We start from the raw sequence: 17,555 nt of genomic DNA, 5'->3' as shown, positions 1-17,555 counted from the left end.
GCCTCTGATGTCTTGTAGCTAAACCAGTCTGCATGAGATGCAGCTATGCAGCTTTTTTGTTCGTCAAATGGTTCAAATTAACAATACCTGATTTCCAAACTCCAACCACAGCTCAAACTTATCCCCCTGAATGAAAACGGATCACAGCTTCACTGACTTTTGATCTCATCTTCTGGGCACACACACCTGAACCGACCACCCTGACACTGATGCTACCAGACTGCCCACCAAAGAACTGCAGGCTCAACAGATCGTTATCAGCCACAACACAAACACACACGCGCGGACACACGCATCAACACGGATTTTAATTTCCTCTCAGGATATGAAAAAGTCTGTGTTAATAATGCATGGTGAGTCCAGAACAGGCGGGCTGGGCTGATTGACAGTTTGATCTGATCTGCACTAATGGAGGACTTGATGAAGATGGGCGAAAGGAGGAGGAGGAGGTTTGAACGGCAGCCACTGCCTCCAATATATCACGGCTCCCAACGTCTTCCAAACTCCAAAAAGCCCTGGGCTTTTCAGCGGGCTGTGCCGTGTGTGTGTGTGTGTGTGTGTGTGTGTGTGTGTGTGTGTGTGTGTGCCTGTGGTGTGTCAACTTGGAGAGGACCGCGTTTTTAATCAGAGTTCATTTTCCCCCAAATCTAATTAGAAGTGTGAGGGTGGCAGGGTTGAGGGGAGGATGGGGGAGCTGGAGGGGGAGAGGGGGAATTAAATCCAAATGAAAAGTGCCTTCCGTGTCGACCTGAATCTAATGTGTGGCAGCAGAAGAGCAGGAGAAGCTAATAACGGCGCGTCGCCCCTCCAAGGTTAGCACGGCAAAACAAAAACAAATTAGCGCTCGAAACCCTCCACTCGCAGCCGAGGACAGGAGGAGCAAATGAAGACGAGACGAGGGATGGAGAGAAGTGACTTCCACAGGTGGAACAATTCATTATCTGAGAGGAGAGAGGAAGAGGAGGAGGAGGAGGAAGCATGAGAAGGTGGACAGATGAGTGAGATACTGTGTAATCTTGAGGAATCTGAAGAAATGCTTTATTTTAAGGGTACCTTCACTTCTGCTGTAGTACTGTCATAAAGGTTTTCCAAGTAATCTCCTCTAAAGAAAGTATTTCCTGATACGGATAAATGCTTTAAAAAAATAATACTCATGATGGACAGCACAGTTTAAAAACACACTGCCATCTGTGTGTGAACACTGGGCAGGAAGATGAAGATGAAACGTGTTTGTTCTTTGTCAAAAGGTTCATGTTGAGACAGACGAGCAGCCTTTACTCTATGTGAAAACATGCAGGGGCCTCATTCACTGACAACAGACCATCTCTGCAGCGTCCTCCTTCATCTAACTCATGCTGCCTTCCCTCATCTGCTCCCCTTTGGTTTCTCTCCTTCCACCATCGCTCCCCCCTCCTCCCCCTGCAGGGAGTCAGGAGGTGGCTGGTGGACAGTAAAGCTGTGCGAGTTGGAGCGTTTATGAATAAATGATGATATTTATGAAGAGGGCTGTGCTGGCGCAGAGTTGAGGGACATGTAAATACACATTTATTGGGGAGGATGTTGGGGGGCACAGCATTCAACACCACGTTGCCTCCAACTTCTCTGATGGAGACGCTCTGTAAACAAATGCTTTGTTGTTTATTACCTTTGATTTTGGCTTTTATTCACGAGCTTAATATCTGCTTCATCCCGGCATACCTTTATAGTTTTTAGGTAATTCTCTTTCACCGTCATCAGCGCTTCTTTTTCTCTCCCTAAATCCCTCCTTCATTTACTCTTTATTTCTCTCCCGCTCTGTGTGATCCGTCTCTCCTTCCTCGGCGCCCTCCTCTCTTATTTCACTCGCTTCCTCACATTCACGGCTTTATCTCACCAATATCCTCCCTGTTATTTCTCCCCTTTATTATATCATTTACAGCAGAGTGACAATAAAGATGAGAGGAGGAGGAGGAAGAGGAGGAGGAGTGGAGGGCGGTGTGGATCTCCATGATAACGAAAGAAAAATGAAATCTGGATTAAGTTTGAAATAAACTACTTTCGCATTCTTAGAATAAAAATTTCAGCCCTGATTCCAAAAAGGTTGGGACGCTGTGTCAAACAGAACGCGATAACTTCCTTGATTTACTCTGTCAGTAAACAGTTTGATTACAGATGACTGATCCTGTTTGAATTTATGTTTTATTTCCACTTTTGTGGAAGTTTGCTCAAGCTGCTTTGTAAAAAACAATTGAACTGACAGTGTACATGATGTACTGCAGTATATGTACTGCCGGTTTGTGACACTACGGTTGGGCTCACTTGGCTGAACTTTGCTAAACTGGCTGACAAAGTCACTCAACACACTCATCTTGATATGAGCTATTAGCTCTGTGTGACTGCGTCTTTGCAGAGGGTCTATGCAGGTTTTGTCAGCGTATTTGCTTTTGTATGGCCGCGGTGATTCTTCCTCCGGCCGAGATCCTGGAGGTTTATCCATGATGAGGTTATCACTGTGTGAGCACTGAACACCATCTGCCCTTTGGCGTGGGCGGGGGGGCGCATCCAGGCTGGTCAAAGGGGGTTCAATTACAGTAGAAAAGAGATGGTGAAATAAAAATGTTAAAAATCTTTCCTTTCCTTTCCTGTTTGAAGTTTCACTGTGCAAATATGAACATCACTACCAGCACGCTACTGCAAAACGTAGTTACACTTCATTACTGTTCAACACTGCTGATACTTAATCAATGAAAGTGACTGATGGGATCGATGCTTTATTGACTTGTGTGAGACCAAACTGAATTGTGACAGAAAAGATCAAATTCCAGGACGAACTGGAAAATGTAGATGGGAGAAATACTGTTTGCTCTCTCGTCAAGCGCTACTGACGCACCCTTGAGCAAGGCACTCAGCCTCATTGCGATGCAGGGCAGGGAATCTGCTGTCTGCGACAGAGACAGAGAGGATGTCGTGATGCTAGTTTTGTCTTCAGTGTTCATGTGAGTCTTGGAGCCAATCCAAACAGAGCCAGGAGACACAGAAGCAAATGTAATTTTCTAAAGAGAAGACTCAATCATAAAGTCCGAGAACAAACTGAAGATAACTAGACCCCATCCAGAACGTTTGACCTAAAAAGCCCATAATACACAGAGAATATAAACACCGGCAGCAGTATCTAACGATCAGTATGGAAAAGAGCAGCAACGCACGTCGTTTTCTCTGCATTTCACAGTTCACACTCAGCATGTCGCTTCAAAAATCACATTTCTCTCCTGCGATTATTCTGACACACCATATGATCAGAGCTGATAGAGACCACTTGGATCCAATCAGGTATCAGACACATTGAAATAGAGGGCAGAGACCTGTGGCAGGGACAAAAGGACCCTGTCCAGAGCTAAACAGACAGAGCAGAAAATAATGTAGAGCCAGCCAAACTGCTTCTGGATTACTATGAAATGATCAGACCTGTGAATTCTGACCAGAGCTGAAGATTTAACAAGCAGGCAGAAGCAGAATCAAATACTCACGTTGACTTTTCTGCATAATAAATGAGCGGCAATCAAAACTATCACTGATTCTTCTGTCAGTCAACCAATGCCTTGTTGTCTCAGTGCTGAAGGACGCCCTGCCCGACCATCAGCCACCTCAGCACAGTTACAGGATACAATTAATGGTGCAACCCCACCTCGACGTGACAAGGACACGGCAGCAGCTCGGCTGCTGAGCCACCAGCAGGTTTCTGCTGCGTGCTGCGTCCTCGTCCTCTCGTGAAGACACCAGCCATCTTTCCTTCTTCCCTTCTTCTGCCTTCACTGTGTTAATCTCTCTGCCCCCTGTTGTTTCTCTCCTGTGAAGAGTTGGTGTAATCCCTCTTTTCCTCTCCCAGCGCTCCCTTCATCGCTCCGTTTCTACGTCCCTGTCGAGGGCTGGGAAAATCCTCGTGCCATCTGGTCCTCGGCACGACTGGGAAGCCCGTAATGGGATCCTTCATCATCCATATTCTCTACCTGCACAGCAGTCTCTCTATCCGAGCTGTTTTCTCCATCACACTCCTCTGTTTTAAGGGTTTCTTTGTTGTTTTCTGGTGCAGTCTGTGTTCGTTTCTCACTTGTTTCAGTCTCTTCATACCATTAAGTGCATTTCATCAAATGCTGCTGCTGCTGCTGCACAGTTTTGAGTCACACTAGAAAATCAGCACTAAAAACACAACATTTATAGGTGTGTGTGAAAAGAAAACACTGAGTTACTTCAATAAGAGGCTCATCATGAGTCACAGACTGGGTTGGCAGCATGTGTGCGTATACGATGGGCCCTCAGTTATTACAACCAAACATAGTATGAAGTCTGCTTAATATGGCAAATATACTGTACTGTAATGCATTAATGCATCCACCCAGAGCGGAGAGGAGTCGTGGGGGATAGTGTGAAGAGTTACTCCAACCCAGTCGTCAAACCTCCTCGTGTTTGGAGAAAGATGTGAAAACGAAGTAAAAAATATTGGTAAAAAAAACATCAGGTGTGGCGTGGGAAATTATCCAATGACTGCTGAGCGCCTGTGATGTCGTAACCGGCAGAGCAATGGAAATACTCCTCCATGTCAGTGGGTGGCAGTAGGTAGAGCAATAATGACCTTGTTAATTCATGACAATAGAATCAATGATGCGATGGGTAGCGGTGACAGCGGGCCTGTTTGGAAAGGAAATGACATCACAGGAGCGAGGAGAACAAACTGAACTGAGAGCAGCTTGTGGTCTGAAGCTGAGCTTTGTTGATCTACCTCTGGACGGTTTTTGGTTGACCGCGTTCTTGCAAACAGAGCTATTTCACATCGCTCCCATTTTCCACAACAGACCTATGTGACCAGAGCTTTTCAAGCCTGACTGCTAGAAAAAGTAAAAACAGAGGGAGCTTCCTGTGTCTGTCTTCAATCCCTGCCAGGAGATCAGCTTTGTGTTGATCTAAGCAGGCCCAGGTATCAACAAACTGTGTCAGGCTACAGCGTGTCATTTCTTTTCATTTTTGGTTGGTGGTGTGCGGTGGAATTTTTTAAGGTAATAAATACAGTTGAAAAACACTGAGCTACAGTACACACAGCTGTTAACCTAACATGTGTGACAGCTGCTGTAAACTCCAGTGAAGGCCTCTGTGTGTGTCTTCTAAAACTCGTTCTTACCGACATCGTACGCCATGAAGTCGGCCGAGAAACACTTGGCTCCGTTGCTTAGAGATGTGTCATTGTGAGTGTTTCCTCCGAAAACCAGCATCGTGCCGCTCAGCAGCACCGCCGAGTGGAGGTACCGCGCCAAGCCGCTCTCCCTGAGGATCAACCTGCATGCGTGCACGTGCACGCACACGCACGCACACACACACACACACACACACGCACACGCACGCACACACACACACAGAGGAAAAAGTGCAATTTGGCAAGATGAGACATTAGGAAAGAGTTAATTTGCTAGTTGTGTGTGTGTGTGCGTGCGTGTGTGTGTGTACCCATGGTGCTGTGTTATTGATGGCGTCTGTCTGGGTGTGTGACCTGGCCTGTGGTGACTGCCCTTCATAGCAACTGTTCTTTCATGGGAGCAGCAGCGCACACGCAAACACACACACACACACACACACACACACACACACACACACACACACACACACACACACACACACACACACACACACACACACACACACACACACACACACACACACACACACACACACACACACACACACACACACACACACACACACACACACACGCACGCACACACACACTCACTCACTCACCCACTCACTCACTCACACACACACGCACATACATAAAGAAACACTCGACACAGACATTGTAGGAGGTCTCAATGTGCCGTGTGTGACTCCTGTGAGGTCAAAGGTTACATATTGGAAACCAACTGCGGCAGCGATCTGTGGCTTCTTCAATTACTGCAGCTCCTCTGATTTCCCACCGGAGACTTTGATGTTTGGAGGTTCTTAAAGGAACACGCTGAGCCTCTGTCCCGGACGGACACACAGGAAACACTGATCGGAGAAGAGCATCATTTAGCAGTTTGCTCTTTCTTTAGTTTCCTCTGTGTCTGACAGGATCAAAACTGGAACGACTGTATGTGAAAACTGTTTATGTCCAAGTTGCTCACTTCGTGACATGAAACGAGTGTAAAGTGGCCCGGTGAGCCACGGCGTGCTGTGGTGACAGTGACACGCAGGTGTCACGTTCGGGACTCTATCGTGGCCTGCAGACCTGTCAGGAGCTCGGAGAGGACGTGATCTTTACTTTGGAGCTGGACAGAATAGCTGGAACGCCCAGAAAGATTTCAGTCTGAGAATTTTAAAAGTCCACCGGATCGAGTGACACCTGACTCCAACCACAAATTCCATCTGGAAAGTGAGAGCCATGGAGAGACAGCAGGTTGCGTGTGTGTACATGTGAGCATATGTTAGTGTGTGTGTGTGTGTGTGTGTGTGTGTGTGTGTGTGTGTGTGTGTGTGTGTGTGTGTGTGTGTGTGTGTGTGTGTGTGTGAGTGTGAGTGTTGGCTAAGCGAAAAGCAGAGTGTGATCGAGCTGAGCGTCTCCTTTCACCCATCCAGCTGCCCGGGGTCACCTTAGGTCAGACCTCCTGTCTCATCCTTCTATTTTGAAACCAAAAATCACGTCTGCTACAAGTTTGGAGCATCTGTTTGATTTGTGAAAGACTCATGTTAAAAGGCCCATGATGGCTACAAAACTCTGAATTTTGCTGGTGCGTGTCAATAATTACCTTTGACCTTAGACCACCACAATGTAGTCAGCTCATCCTTGAATCCAACTGAACGTTTGTACCAAATTCAGAAAAAGAATTAACTGAAGGTGTTCCTGAGATATCATGTTCAGGTATGTACATAAGCACAGGAACGTACACGTCAGCCCAGAGGCATAAACATGTGTGAAGTCCTGCATTAAAAATGTTCTTCAGCATAATAAAACAACTCAGTTATACACATATATACTCATTACGAGGAACGGTTCCTGTAATCAACATGTGATGTTATACATCTATTAAATAAACGGAAAAATAACAAGAAGCTCTAACAAGAAGAAACAGCTAAATTCTTCCAGGTCGGTTAAACAATGACGCCGTCCTCTACAGTTTGATGATGTCTAAGAAGCAAAATGGTGGAAGTTATTTTTTTATGATGTTGTAAACTCTTCAGTCGTCAGATAAACGTAGAGTTAAAAAGAGCAAATTTATCCTCTGGACTGTGAAGGAGAAGAGTAAAAACAGCTGAGCAACATTTCCTGTCAGGAACCAGCATCACCTTCATGTTTTCACAGCACGGTGTCATTTGAGCCAATCATTGGATTTCATTTAATACTGTCTTTGAAACTGATAACAGGTAAATATTTCAGTCACAGCTCCACATAATAACTTAAATTAAAAATGCATGATGGGATTGGCTCCAGCTCCCTGCAACCCTGGACCAGATAAGCCATTCAGAGAATGGACGAATGCGATGGCGGCAGCTGATATGCTCTCTGTGAATGTCAGTGGGATTTTCAGTGTTGCTGCCATTCGATACCTGAGTGTGTGCTGAGAATACAGAAGCATAACATCACTGCGTGCTCTCACCATGTCTTCGTGTGGACATGGTATTGGTACATGTGGTCCACCAGGCCGTATTTGTTGTTGCTGAGTGCCTTGTATCCCCCGTGGACGAACACGCAGCCGCTGGCCTCATCGTACACGCTGCTGTGGCCGTAACCTCCCTGGACCACCGCGCCTCCAGCAGACAAGACCTGCCACGAGTTCGACCCTGAGACACAGAGAGCGGTACAATTAATGCAGCGCACTCACGCTGGAAAATCAAAGTTCACCACTTTCAAAGTTTTTGATGCTTTTCACGTTCATACCAACAAGCAAAGCGCTTTTAATTCTGGAGGTGAGACGAAGAGAGTGAGGCAAACAGTGAGAGAGACCACAGGAAATTAGACTTTATTGAATGGAAAAGTGTGCCTTTATTAGACCAGCACGATGCATACACATTAACTCAGGTGCATGGAAAATCTTATTAAAAACAGGCAGGGATTACATCATCTGAGCAGCCCCGATAAAAGGAAAGACAGCGCAACAAACAAAGCCTTGGAAGGGGGAGGAACTTCAAAAGGCAGAGAAAACGTGCCGAACCCCCAAGACCTCAAACAGCATCGAGAGCAGAGAGAGACCGAGAAACTGAGAGCAAATGAGCTGGAAAGCATTCAGAGGTAACATCCCCACACAGCCCTCCAAACGTCCGTCTTTTTAATTCAGATCTAATCTGCATCTGAGTACACCCACTGGCTGGTGATGGCTATAAACCACCTGTAAGAAACACGCATAACACTCAAACACTCAACAAAGAAGCTGGGACCAACAGAAATCAACCAGAACATGAAAATCTGCTGATCCTTCATGTATGAGCTCATCAGCTTCATTGATTTCTGTAAATATCTGCTTACTGTGAATCTGATGCAGCAACACGTTTCACAGACTGAAAGATGTGGAACAAAAACACCTGTTTGGATCATTCCACAGGTAAACAGGCTGACTGGTAACAGGTGACAACATCATGATTGGGTATGAAAGGGGCAGTTATGGCAGTTTGACCACACCCTGATCGATCTGTCATTTAGAAAATCTCCTCATATATCAATAAACTTAAAACTTTCATTTTTTATTTACCAAACCTGGAGATGACTGGGTTAAATCTGTTTTAAAAAACTGTTTTCCAACAAAGACCAACCCTTTCAGACAGACTGGGTGTGACCTCAGCTGACAGACTTGTCCTGACTGAAGGAAAAAGAAATTGTGTTTATTGGCAAAAACGTAAAGGCCCTCATAAACGGTCACACGATGGTGCTACTGACACCAATAAAACAAGCGGTCCTCCCTCGGCTCTTGGCTGACCTTGCCACAAAACCTTCCAGGGATCCACCGAATGCTTGGAAAATATTCTGCTAACACACAACGAGGACAGCAGAAGAAGAGACAGAAGACCACTTTAAAATGCATAATGTTGAATCCAAAGCACAAAGCCTGCACACTGACTGAGCTGACTGTGAGCACAAACCGGCTGATGAAACAGGTCACTGTGGAGAAAAGAGTGAGGAAGAAGGACTACTGTGTGCCCGGTCTGACAGAGAAGACGTGAAGAACTCCCAAAATATGAACAAAGTACGCCTGAAGTCCTGAAACAGGACGTACTACATATACTACTTCAGAATATACTACAACAGCTAGTCATAATGTTCCTTCTCTCGGCCGGTTTGAGTTCATCCCACTTACGTTGGCATAAATGAGAATCTACTGTACAAATAAGCAAAGCAGAGAGGATGTGGTCATTTAGAAACTGTCTCTATAACGCAGTTTAACAGGAAGCACAAGTTCATTTTGGATATCTTGGTTACAACTCTTTGATAACCAAACTGAACAGATCCTATCGTAAATACTGAAATGAAAAGTTTGTTTGGCTCGTACATCATCATCGCTTTACTCAATCTCAAATGTAAAAATCATGTGATGGTCTGGCTCTAATGTGCCGGCGACATATTTTTCAACTGATGAACACAAGAGAAAAAGAAGAAGAGAGTCAGTGACAGACAGAAAACATCAGCTCACAGAGGACGAACTGAAAATTGAGTGAGAAAGAAGAAGAGAAGCAGTGATAGAAGGAAAGGAGAAGGTCAACTCTTATCTCATCTCTGGCAGCTAATTGCTGTGAACCTGCCTCTCTGAGTGGCCATTAAATCCTTTTACCTCATATTTTACACTTCCCTCTGTTCATCTGCAGGTTGCACCAACTCTCTGAAGCCTAATGATGCTCAGAGCAGACTTACGCTGTGACACTGTCAGAGAGGGAAGAGGGAGGGAGGAGATGGAGGTGAGTGAAGATGAAAGTGACAGACAGATGAGGGGAGGGAGGGAAGGAAAGGGTGAGGGGGAAGGAGCCGGAGATGAGGGGGGCCAAGGAGGAGCGATGACAGAGCGGGTCAGAGAGGGAGGCCCGGCAGATGAAAGGAAAAAAAGACGGTGGGAGTCAAAGGAGGGAGATGTGAGAGTGGAGAAGAAGAGGGAAGGAGGGATGAGAAGGAGAAAAGAGGATGACAGGAGGGGAGGAGAGTGAGGAAATGTAGTAGATTCATTAATCATTGTCTTCCCCCAGACACTCGGGCCTGGATGCCACCTCTTAATGACTGCTCTGTGTGTGTGTGTGTGTGTGTGTGTGTGTGTGTGTGTGTGTGTGTGTGTGTGTGTGTGTGTGTGTGTGTGTGTGTGTGTTTTCCTCTCAACAATGGGATCCAACTCCAATTTCAGCCGCTAGTTTACAACACTGTGTGACACTGCCATCTAGTGGCCAAACTGAGAATACACAAAAAAAAATACAAAAACACAGTAAATGTATTAGTATTACAGTATTACACCCATCTATGGGTTTAACCTCATAAAATCAGGGGTACCGATACACTGCCATGACAGCCTGGACTTCTCTTGGAAGGTTTTCTTCCACATTTTGAAGCCTGGCTGCATCAGTGAGGGTTCCAGTCCATCTCAACGTGTTGGATGGGGTGGAGGTTAGATCTCTGTGCAGATTAAACCACAAAAAATATCCTGAGACCAAAAGTATGTGAAGAACGAGGTCCAGATATGTGTGAAAAATACTGAAGTATAAGTACAAGAAAAAGATGAGCTGTCTTTGCCCAGTTTAAGTTCACATTAACTGTGACTTGTCCACATTTACGTTTAAAGCTGCACATTCTTCTCTGGGTCCAAAGTGCATGACGAAACACTTGGACATGGACCACCAGTCTCTGAGGCTGGTCTATGACCATCAATCCTACTGCTCTTTTCTCCAACATTACCATCCCCAGCTTTAAATGACCGCCACACAGAAATGTTTGATGATAAGAAAACAGGTTGTTTGCACACCTCAATCAGTAAAGTGCAGGTGGAGGGCCAGAGGGGCTTTTCTGCATAGGAAGCACTATAACACACTCAAAATGCTGATGTTTTGCGTCATTTACAGTTACTCAAATCGATCAAACCCAGAAACCACAGGAGCTTTTATTGAGTACCAAAAGTTGTTGTTCATAAGGGCGGAAAAAGCAAGAAATTGGCCAAAAACACAGGAAAAAATAACTTGTTAAGTGTCTGCATAAGGAGGAGACAGAGGGATAATGGTGGAGATGGTGTAACATAAGCGACTGATTTAAATCTATGGTGAGAGATTTAAAGTAATAACTACAAGCAATACCACCAACACCTGTAAAATCAGCCATTCACATAAGACAGCTGAAGTTAAATAAGTACCCCGTCTTGTCTGGCACAGATACACGTCTTTGGTGGCGTTTCAGCGGCTAACGAGCAAACCGCCATAACCTAAAGGTCAACGCTCAGCGCCGCAGCCTGGACGGTTGTTGCTTGGTTAAACCAGTTTGACAGTTTATTATTTTTCTTCCAGTTTATCGACACAAACGCCACGTTCGCGTTTTTCTCCTGCTTTCACGGCTAGAAAGCTAAAATTCACGCGACTCCAGTGACGAAAACCTTTTCAAGAAATAATCACAGCAGGCGGCACAATTAAGCTAACAGCAAACAATCACCAGTTTCCAGCGACTCACCGATGACGTCTCTCACTGATCCACAGATCCATAACACTCCAACGAAAACGGTCTAGTAAAAAAAAACGGTCCAGACGATCCACTGCAGTCAAAATATTTAGTCCAAAACATGAAAATAATCCACAGGAAGATGTTTTCTGCTTTCAAATCAACAGGCGATGTACTCTCTTCTGCGTTTTCCGCCGCTACAACTTCCGGAAATATCCACAGATTGGCGCCATTTTCTCTCCAGTTATTCCACGGAGGCTTAGGTTTCAAATGACACCTGACTTGACCAATCACCATCTGCATAGGGCCTGGCAACCATAGCTAATAAGAGTCTGAGTTGAGCAGAAGGACCGCCTTCTCTTATTTGCAGATGACTGGCATGTCAAATAGCCAGTGAAAGTCTACACATGACAAACTGCCAGTCAGAGAGCTATTTATAGCCCTGGCGCCTCAAATCAGGGTTATAACAAATTCCCTGTTTTTGGAAAAGGCCTATATATGCCATTAGAGAAAATACATGAAAATATTCAGTTTCTGTGGTAGTGTTATCAGTTTTTATTGAAGCTAATAAGTCTCAGATATGGTCATTTGCAAGCAGCTATTTGCCAAAAATATATTCAGGTGGAAATAAAACCCTTCCACTTCAGAGTGGGGATAAACAGTCGGAGTGTTACCCTTCAAAAGAGACCAAAACCATGCAGGTACTGGTTCAAGAACAGCTTTCAGTGGGTCTGCCTTGCAAAGACGTTTTAGGCTAATTTCTATTAGACTGGGAATCATCCCAGAGCAGTGTCAGTGACAAAGGATGTCAATTTGTGCTGAGTCCATTCTGAAAGTATATGAAAGTAATAAAAAAAATATTAAACTAGAAAAACAATTATAAATAGTTTTACAAATATCAATTACAAGCCAGACAGTCTGTATTGGAATCCAGAGACCTGGACCACTGAACATGGCCTCCAACAGCCGAAAGAGTCCCTGTGTTTGACTTCCATCAATAAAAAACAATTAAACACTGGCCAAAGAAACCTGAATCGATGGCAGCAGAGTCAGCAGGTGCACTTACTGATATTGTACTCCTGGACTTTGTTGATGTAGCTGTAGATTGGCGAGTAGCCGAAGAAGATCAGCATCACCGGCTCGCCGTCCGCCAGCTCCACCACGTGGGCGGTGTGTCCCTCCAGGGCGTAGGGAGGAGGCGGGGCTGGTTTCAGTGGTGACCAGGTGCGTCTGGGAATGTTGAACACCCACATCTCGTCCGTCACGTTGGCAGATTTGGCCTCCAGCTTCCCACCAAACATGTAGATGTCATCCTCCATGAGGGAAAAGACACAGAGGGTTGAGTGTGTGATGCTTTTCATCGTGAGGGACGTTTGTCTCCCCCTTCTGGTAGTGAAGGGGGAGACAAACACAGATGCACCGCAGGAACGTCACCGCAGACAAACTCCAACATGCCCAGAAACACTGAAAGATTTACCAAATGGTGATTAATCAGCATGCTGCAAACCCATACTGCTCACAGCCGCTGCTTAGCTTAGCTTAGCTTAGCTTAGCTTAGCTTAGCACTGAGAGTGGAAACATGGGGAAACAGCTAGCCTGTGTCTGTGCAACAACACAATCTGCCTCCAGCACTCTTAAGCTCAATCATTAACACATCTAAAATATTGATTATAGCAGCTTGAAGTCCCTAATGATGAACTAAAGTGCTGTAATACGCACTGATCTTCAACAAGGACAAGGAGTCACCTAAAATATCATCTGAAGGGTGAGAGGTGAAGGTCAGCAGGTCTGCTGGAGTCACTGTTTCGTTAAATTATGCATGTCTGCCTGTGTCTGACGTTTCACCAGAAGGTAACGAGTTAAAGCGATGAAGTGATTTCTTTCATGCCTCCGCAGGGCAGCAGGGACAGTCTGGATGCGAATCAAACTGTGCTGCCTACAAATCCTCTTCTTCAGCCTTCAGTCGGACACGCCGACCTCGTCCAGACGAAGTCTCACCTTCATCACAGCAGAGCAGAGACATTTGTCTTCATTCTCCCTCCATCCTTCACTATTAAATGACCTCCTCCACACAAAAATAAGCACGTGTCCCAGTATTTGGACAGTGACACATCATTTGATGCGCCGAGCTGTGAAGTGAGTGATCTATCTGGGACACATGGGTGGTTCTGATGGTCCCATTTCTTCACAGGTGACGTGAATAATGGTCTCCAGAAAAGTGCAATATTTTCCTTTCAGTCATATGAAAAGAGTCAGTTTACGAGCAGCTCTCAGTGACATGCACTTCTGCTCTACAACAACACGAGGTGCACTTCACAGGCTACAGCCCATTTTTATTAGTGCTGTTCTCTTTAAATGAGCTACAACACGACTGTATTCTCAGTAAACTCAAGCAGCCCGAGTTCAGAGCTCTGGACTGATGCTGGCTGGTTTAATTGGCTCGAGGTGTTTGACAGGCTGTGTACTGTCGAAAAACACTGCAGTACAAACGTATTACATCACCAATGTGTTAAAAATATACTTAAAACGAAGTGAAACTAAAGCGCACTTCATTAAGCATGCTAACAGCGTGTTACAAAGGACACTTTATTACCATTAAAGGTATGTACACTTTTAAAAGTACACTTTATAATACACTTACACTACTAAAGTACACTTTTTATAAGTACTTTGAAAATATTACAGAATTATATTCATTTTTAAGAAATCTAAGTAGAACTTAATGACATGTTTTTAGAAGTACACTTTTTTAAAGTATATGCCAAAACATACTTTAAATTAAAAGTTAAAAGTCAAAGTTGTCATGACTTTTCTAATATACTGCTGTTTGACCTGAAAAAGCTCAAATATGAAACTTCCCGCTGAGCTTTTGTCAAAACGTTGAAGAAATGCTGACGTGTCTCCAGCGTGGTTTGTATTTAAATATGTTCAGGTGTTCGTGTGCACAGAGGCGTGAAGTGAAGGCTGAAACTCTGACTGTGGTCTGTATGTGTTATTTATCACCTGAATGCATGTATCACAGAGACAGAGCCACCATAGAGCCTCAGCTTTTTTACCTGGTACAGAGCCAACGAGTGGCCGTATCTGTAGAGGGGGCCGCTGCTGCCGGGCACCACGTCCCACGTGCTGCTCTCCAGGTTGTAGCTGTAAACGGAAAAGATTAAGAAGTGGTGGAAGGAGTACTCACTTTCTTTACTAAACTACTAATCCTACAAGTCCTGCAATCTTAGCCAAAAATCAAAGTACACTGAAGTTATGAGCAGTAAAAGTACTCCCTGTGCAGTAAAATGTTCCCTGTCTCTGATGTGTGTGTTTGCTGCATTTTACTGCTGTAGATGTTTAAGCTCACTTGAAGTACTTTATATTCTGTGTGTTTAATCTGCAGAAATGCATCATATTCTATAAGATCATCATGTGTTTGGAGTGCAGCTGTCCTGTGAGAACCACGTATCTCTGAAAAGCTTTCAGCTTTCTGACCACGCCTGCTACGCCTGAGCCCAGCTTTAGAGGACAGACAGACAGACAGCGGCCGAGACAGACCGGGGCTGCTTACTTGAGGACCATGTGGTAGTTGGAGTAGTTAAAGGTGTAGCCTCCCACCACCCACATCAGCCCAGAGTGCACCAGAGCCTGATGGGACGCCCGACCCAGAGACTGAGCTGATGGTTTGACGCTTGGCAGCACCCAGAAGGCCTCGGTGGAGGGGACGGACAGAGAGCAGTCTGGACCTGAGACAAAGACAGGAAGGACAGACGTGCTTAATTTTAAACAGTATCTTTAATGGACACAAACGTGGTTAAAAAACAAAGCGGTCAAAAGACAAACATGCTGGAGGAAAGCGCTCAAATGAGTCTTCATGCAGCATCTTCGGTGTCTCTGAATTTGACATTTTAGGACTTTAGGACAGATCTGACCTGAGAACAGACCAATTTTAAACATTTTTTCACAAGTGAAAGCTATCATTGATTACCAAACCAATCACCACCGCAGCATCTGTCTGCTCTAAAACAGCCACTGCTGAAAAACCTTTTATTCCAAACGTCCTGGAGTGAGATCAGACAATCCTTTACTTCTGGGAAGCTGACCTTGATTTCCTTGAAATTGCAGTAAAACTACGAAGAGGCAGGCGGTCGGAGTTCAGAGCTGATCAAATGACAGCGGGGGGGCTCTAATGAGGGAGGTGGGTTTGATTAATGCTTCAGTACCAAGCGAGACGGGAGGAGAAGAAACAAATGAAAAACACTCGTTCAATGCGCTTTCCTGCCTGTGGATGGTGGGACGAGGAGCGTGGGGGGACGGAGGGGGACGAGGGAAGGACAAACAGTGGACACGCTCTTTTCATTAACACAAAAACACATTTTTTTCCCTGTGAAGTGGCGGTTGCTATGGCGACCAGCCCCTTTATTACCCCCCAGTGTTTGTGTATCAAATGGCTGCTCTGAGGCGGCGCCTGTCTCCACCTGACTCATTACTGCACCGACACACACATCCGTCCACCTCCACCTCTTTCACGAAGGACTCGTCACTGAGGGCGTCGAGGTGGACGAACCTCCACTCAGAGCCAATTAAAGGTTTGAGCATGGAATCATCACAAAAAACAGGTGAAATCACTTCCATTATTTGGTCCAATCAGGGGAAGGAGGCCTCTCCAAGTGTGTGTGTGTGTGTGTGTGTGTGTGTGTGTGTGTGCCTGCTGTTGATTGCATTCTGATTAATTATTTGAACTTGAAGCTCGCAGCTTGAGCTTTGGGATGGATGCGAGTTGCTGTTTACTCTCATTATTTCCTGTGTGAATGTGTCCAAACAACCAATGAATTAAGAGTACACAGAGTTTTAATTTCACGCCTCAGATCGATTGGTCAGGGTACACACAACATTTTAAACGATAAATTCAGAATAAATCTCCTCAAAAACAGATGAGGTTTTTTGTGTTTCCTGCACACAAACTGTTCATTCAGATTTAATGTATGTCTGCAAATGAAATAAGATAAAATACTGTTTTAAAATGAATATTTCATGAGTAAAAGTGGCTTCACTCCTCAGACCGTGAACTTGTGCTTACACCATTCATCCAGGAGGGGGCAGTGCTTCACCAGCTAATCTAATTTAACTGGAGCGCCTGCTGGGTTCAGATTGAAAACACCATCGTTATTGTGTCAGATATCATTGGCTCTGAATTGTTTTGAGGGCAGACTCGGTTTGTCAGGATAATTAAACACTGAGTGTTTTATTGATGAGATGGCACACACTTCATTAATACAATGATAAAATACTAATATTAATCTGTGTGTTTGGCACACAGTCTCAGATTGATGCTACATCAGTGTAATTGCCTTCAACAAATGAGGCAGTACTGAGGAAATTGGCAGCAGCTACAAGCCATTGAGTGTATTCAATATTTATGGACAGTCCTTTTCAGATTTCGCCTCTTTCTTTCATCAAGAAACAGGATTTTCATCCAGACACCACCGTCCCACAACGTGTTGTAAAGCTGTTCTGCAGAAAGACAAAACTGCTCACAAATGACACATAAAAAACAAAAATAATGAAGGCACATATATTATGCAGCACTAGACAAGATTTCCCAGGACATCACATTTATTGTTTTATCATATAAAATAATATTGAATGAGGCTGCACCGTGTCGGCACACACAGGAGAGCAGCTGCTGCTGAGCTTTTCTATCTCCTCCTCTTGTTGTTTCCTTCTCGTTCCCTTTTCACGTTAATAATGAACAAAACAGAAACATCAAAAACATCCTCTTCCTCACAGGCTTCGTGGGAGATGTAGTGTTTGCTCTGAGAATAAATGACTGCTCTGGCCTGATTTGTCGCTATGACACAGTAATTATATGAAGGCGTGACAATGACATATGGACTTCTCAAAGTGCTCCACCAAAAGACGTCCACAAACATCAGAAAACAGCATTTCAGTGACTGCT

The 17,555-nt window shown here is 44.8% G+C and overlaps 1 protein-coding gene across 3 annotated transcripts in view; it reads right to left on the bottom strand.

Annotated features, from left to right (window-relative positions):
* atrnl1a (attractin-like 1a) overlaps positions 1-17,555 on the bottom strand; it is a 206,239-nt gene that overhangs the window by 156,948 nt on the left and 31,736 nt on the right. For all 3 annotated transcript variants that reach the window (XM_070977907.1, XM_070977908.1, XM_070977909.1), the window contains exons 6-10: positions 15,168-15,342; positions 14,671-14,758; positions 12,681-12,927; positions 7,602-7,785; positions 5,153-5,307 (exon numbers count right to left, since the gene is read on the bottom strand). In XM_070977907.1, coding sequence (XP_070834008.1) covers positions 5,153-5,307; positions 7,602-7,785; positions 12,681-12,927; positions 14,671-14,758; positions 15,168-15,342 — 849 coding nt within the window. The remainder of the gene's footprint in view (positions 1-5,152; positions 5,308-7,601; positions 7,786-12,680; positions 12,928-14,670; positions 14,759-15,167; positions 15,343-17,555) is intronic.

This window comes from Chaetodon trifascialis, chromosome 13, assembly GCF_039877785.1.
Source record: "Chaetodon trifascialis isolate fChaTrf1 chromosome 13, fChaTrf1.hap1, whole genome shotgun sequence".
Classification (NCBI taxonomy): domain Eukaryota; kingdom Metazoa; phylum Chordata; class Actinopteri; order Chaetodontiformes; family Chaetodontidae; genus Chaetodon; species Chaetodon trifascialis.
Note: the sequence above shows the minus strand (reverse complement) of the source record. Positions and strands in the feature narration are given on the sequence as shown.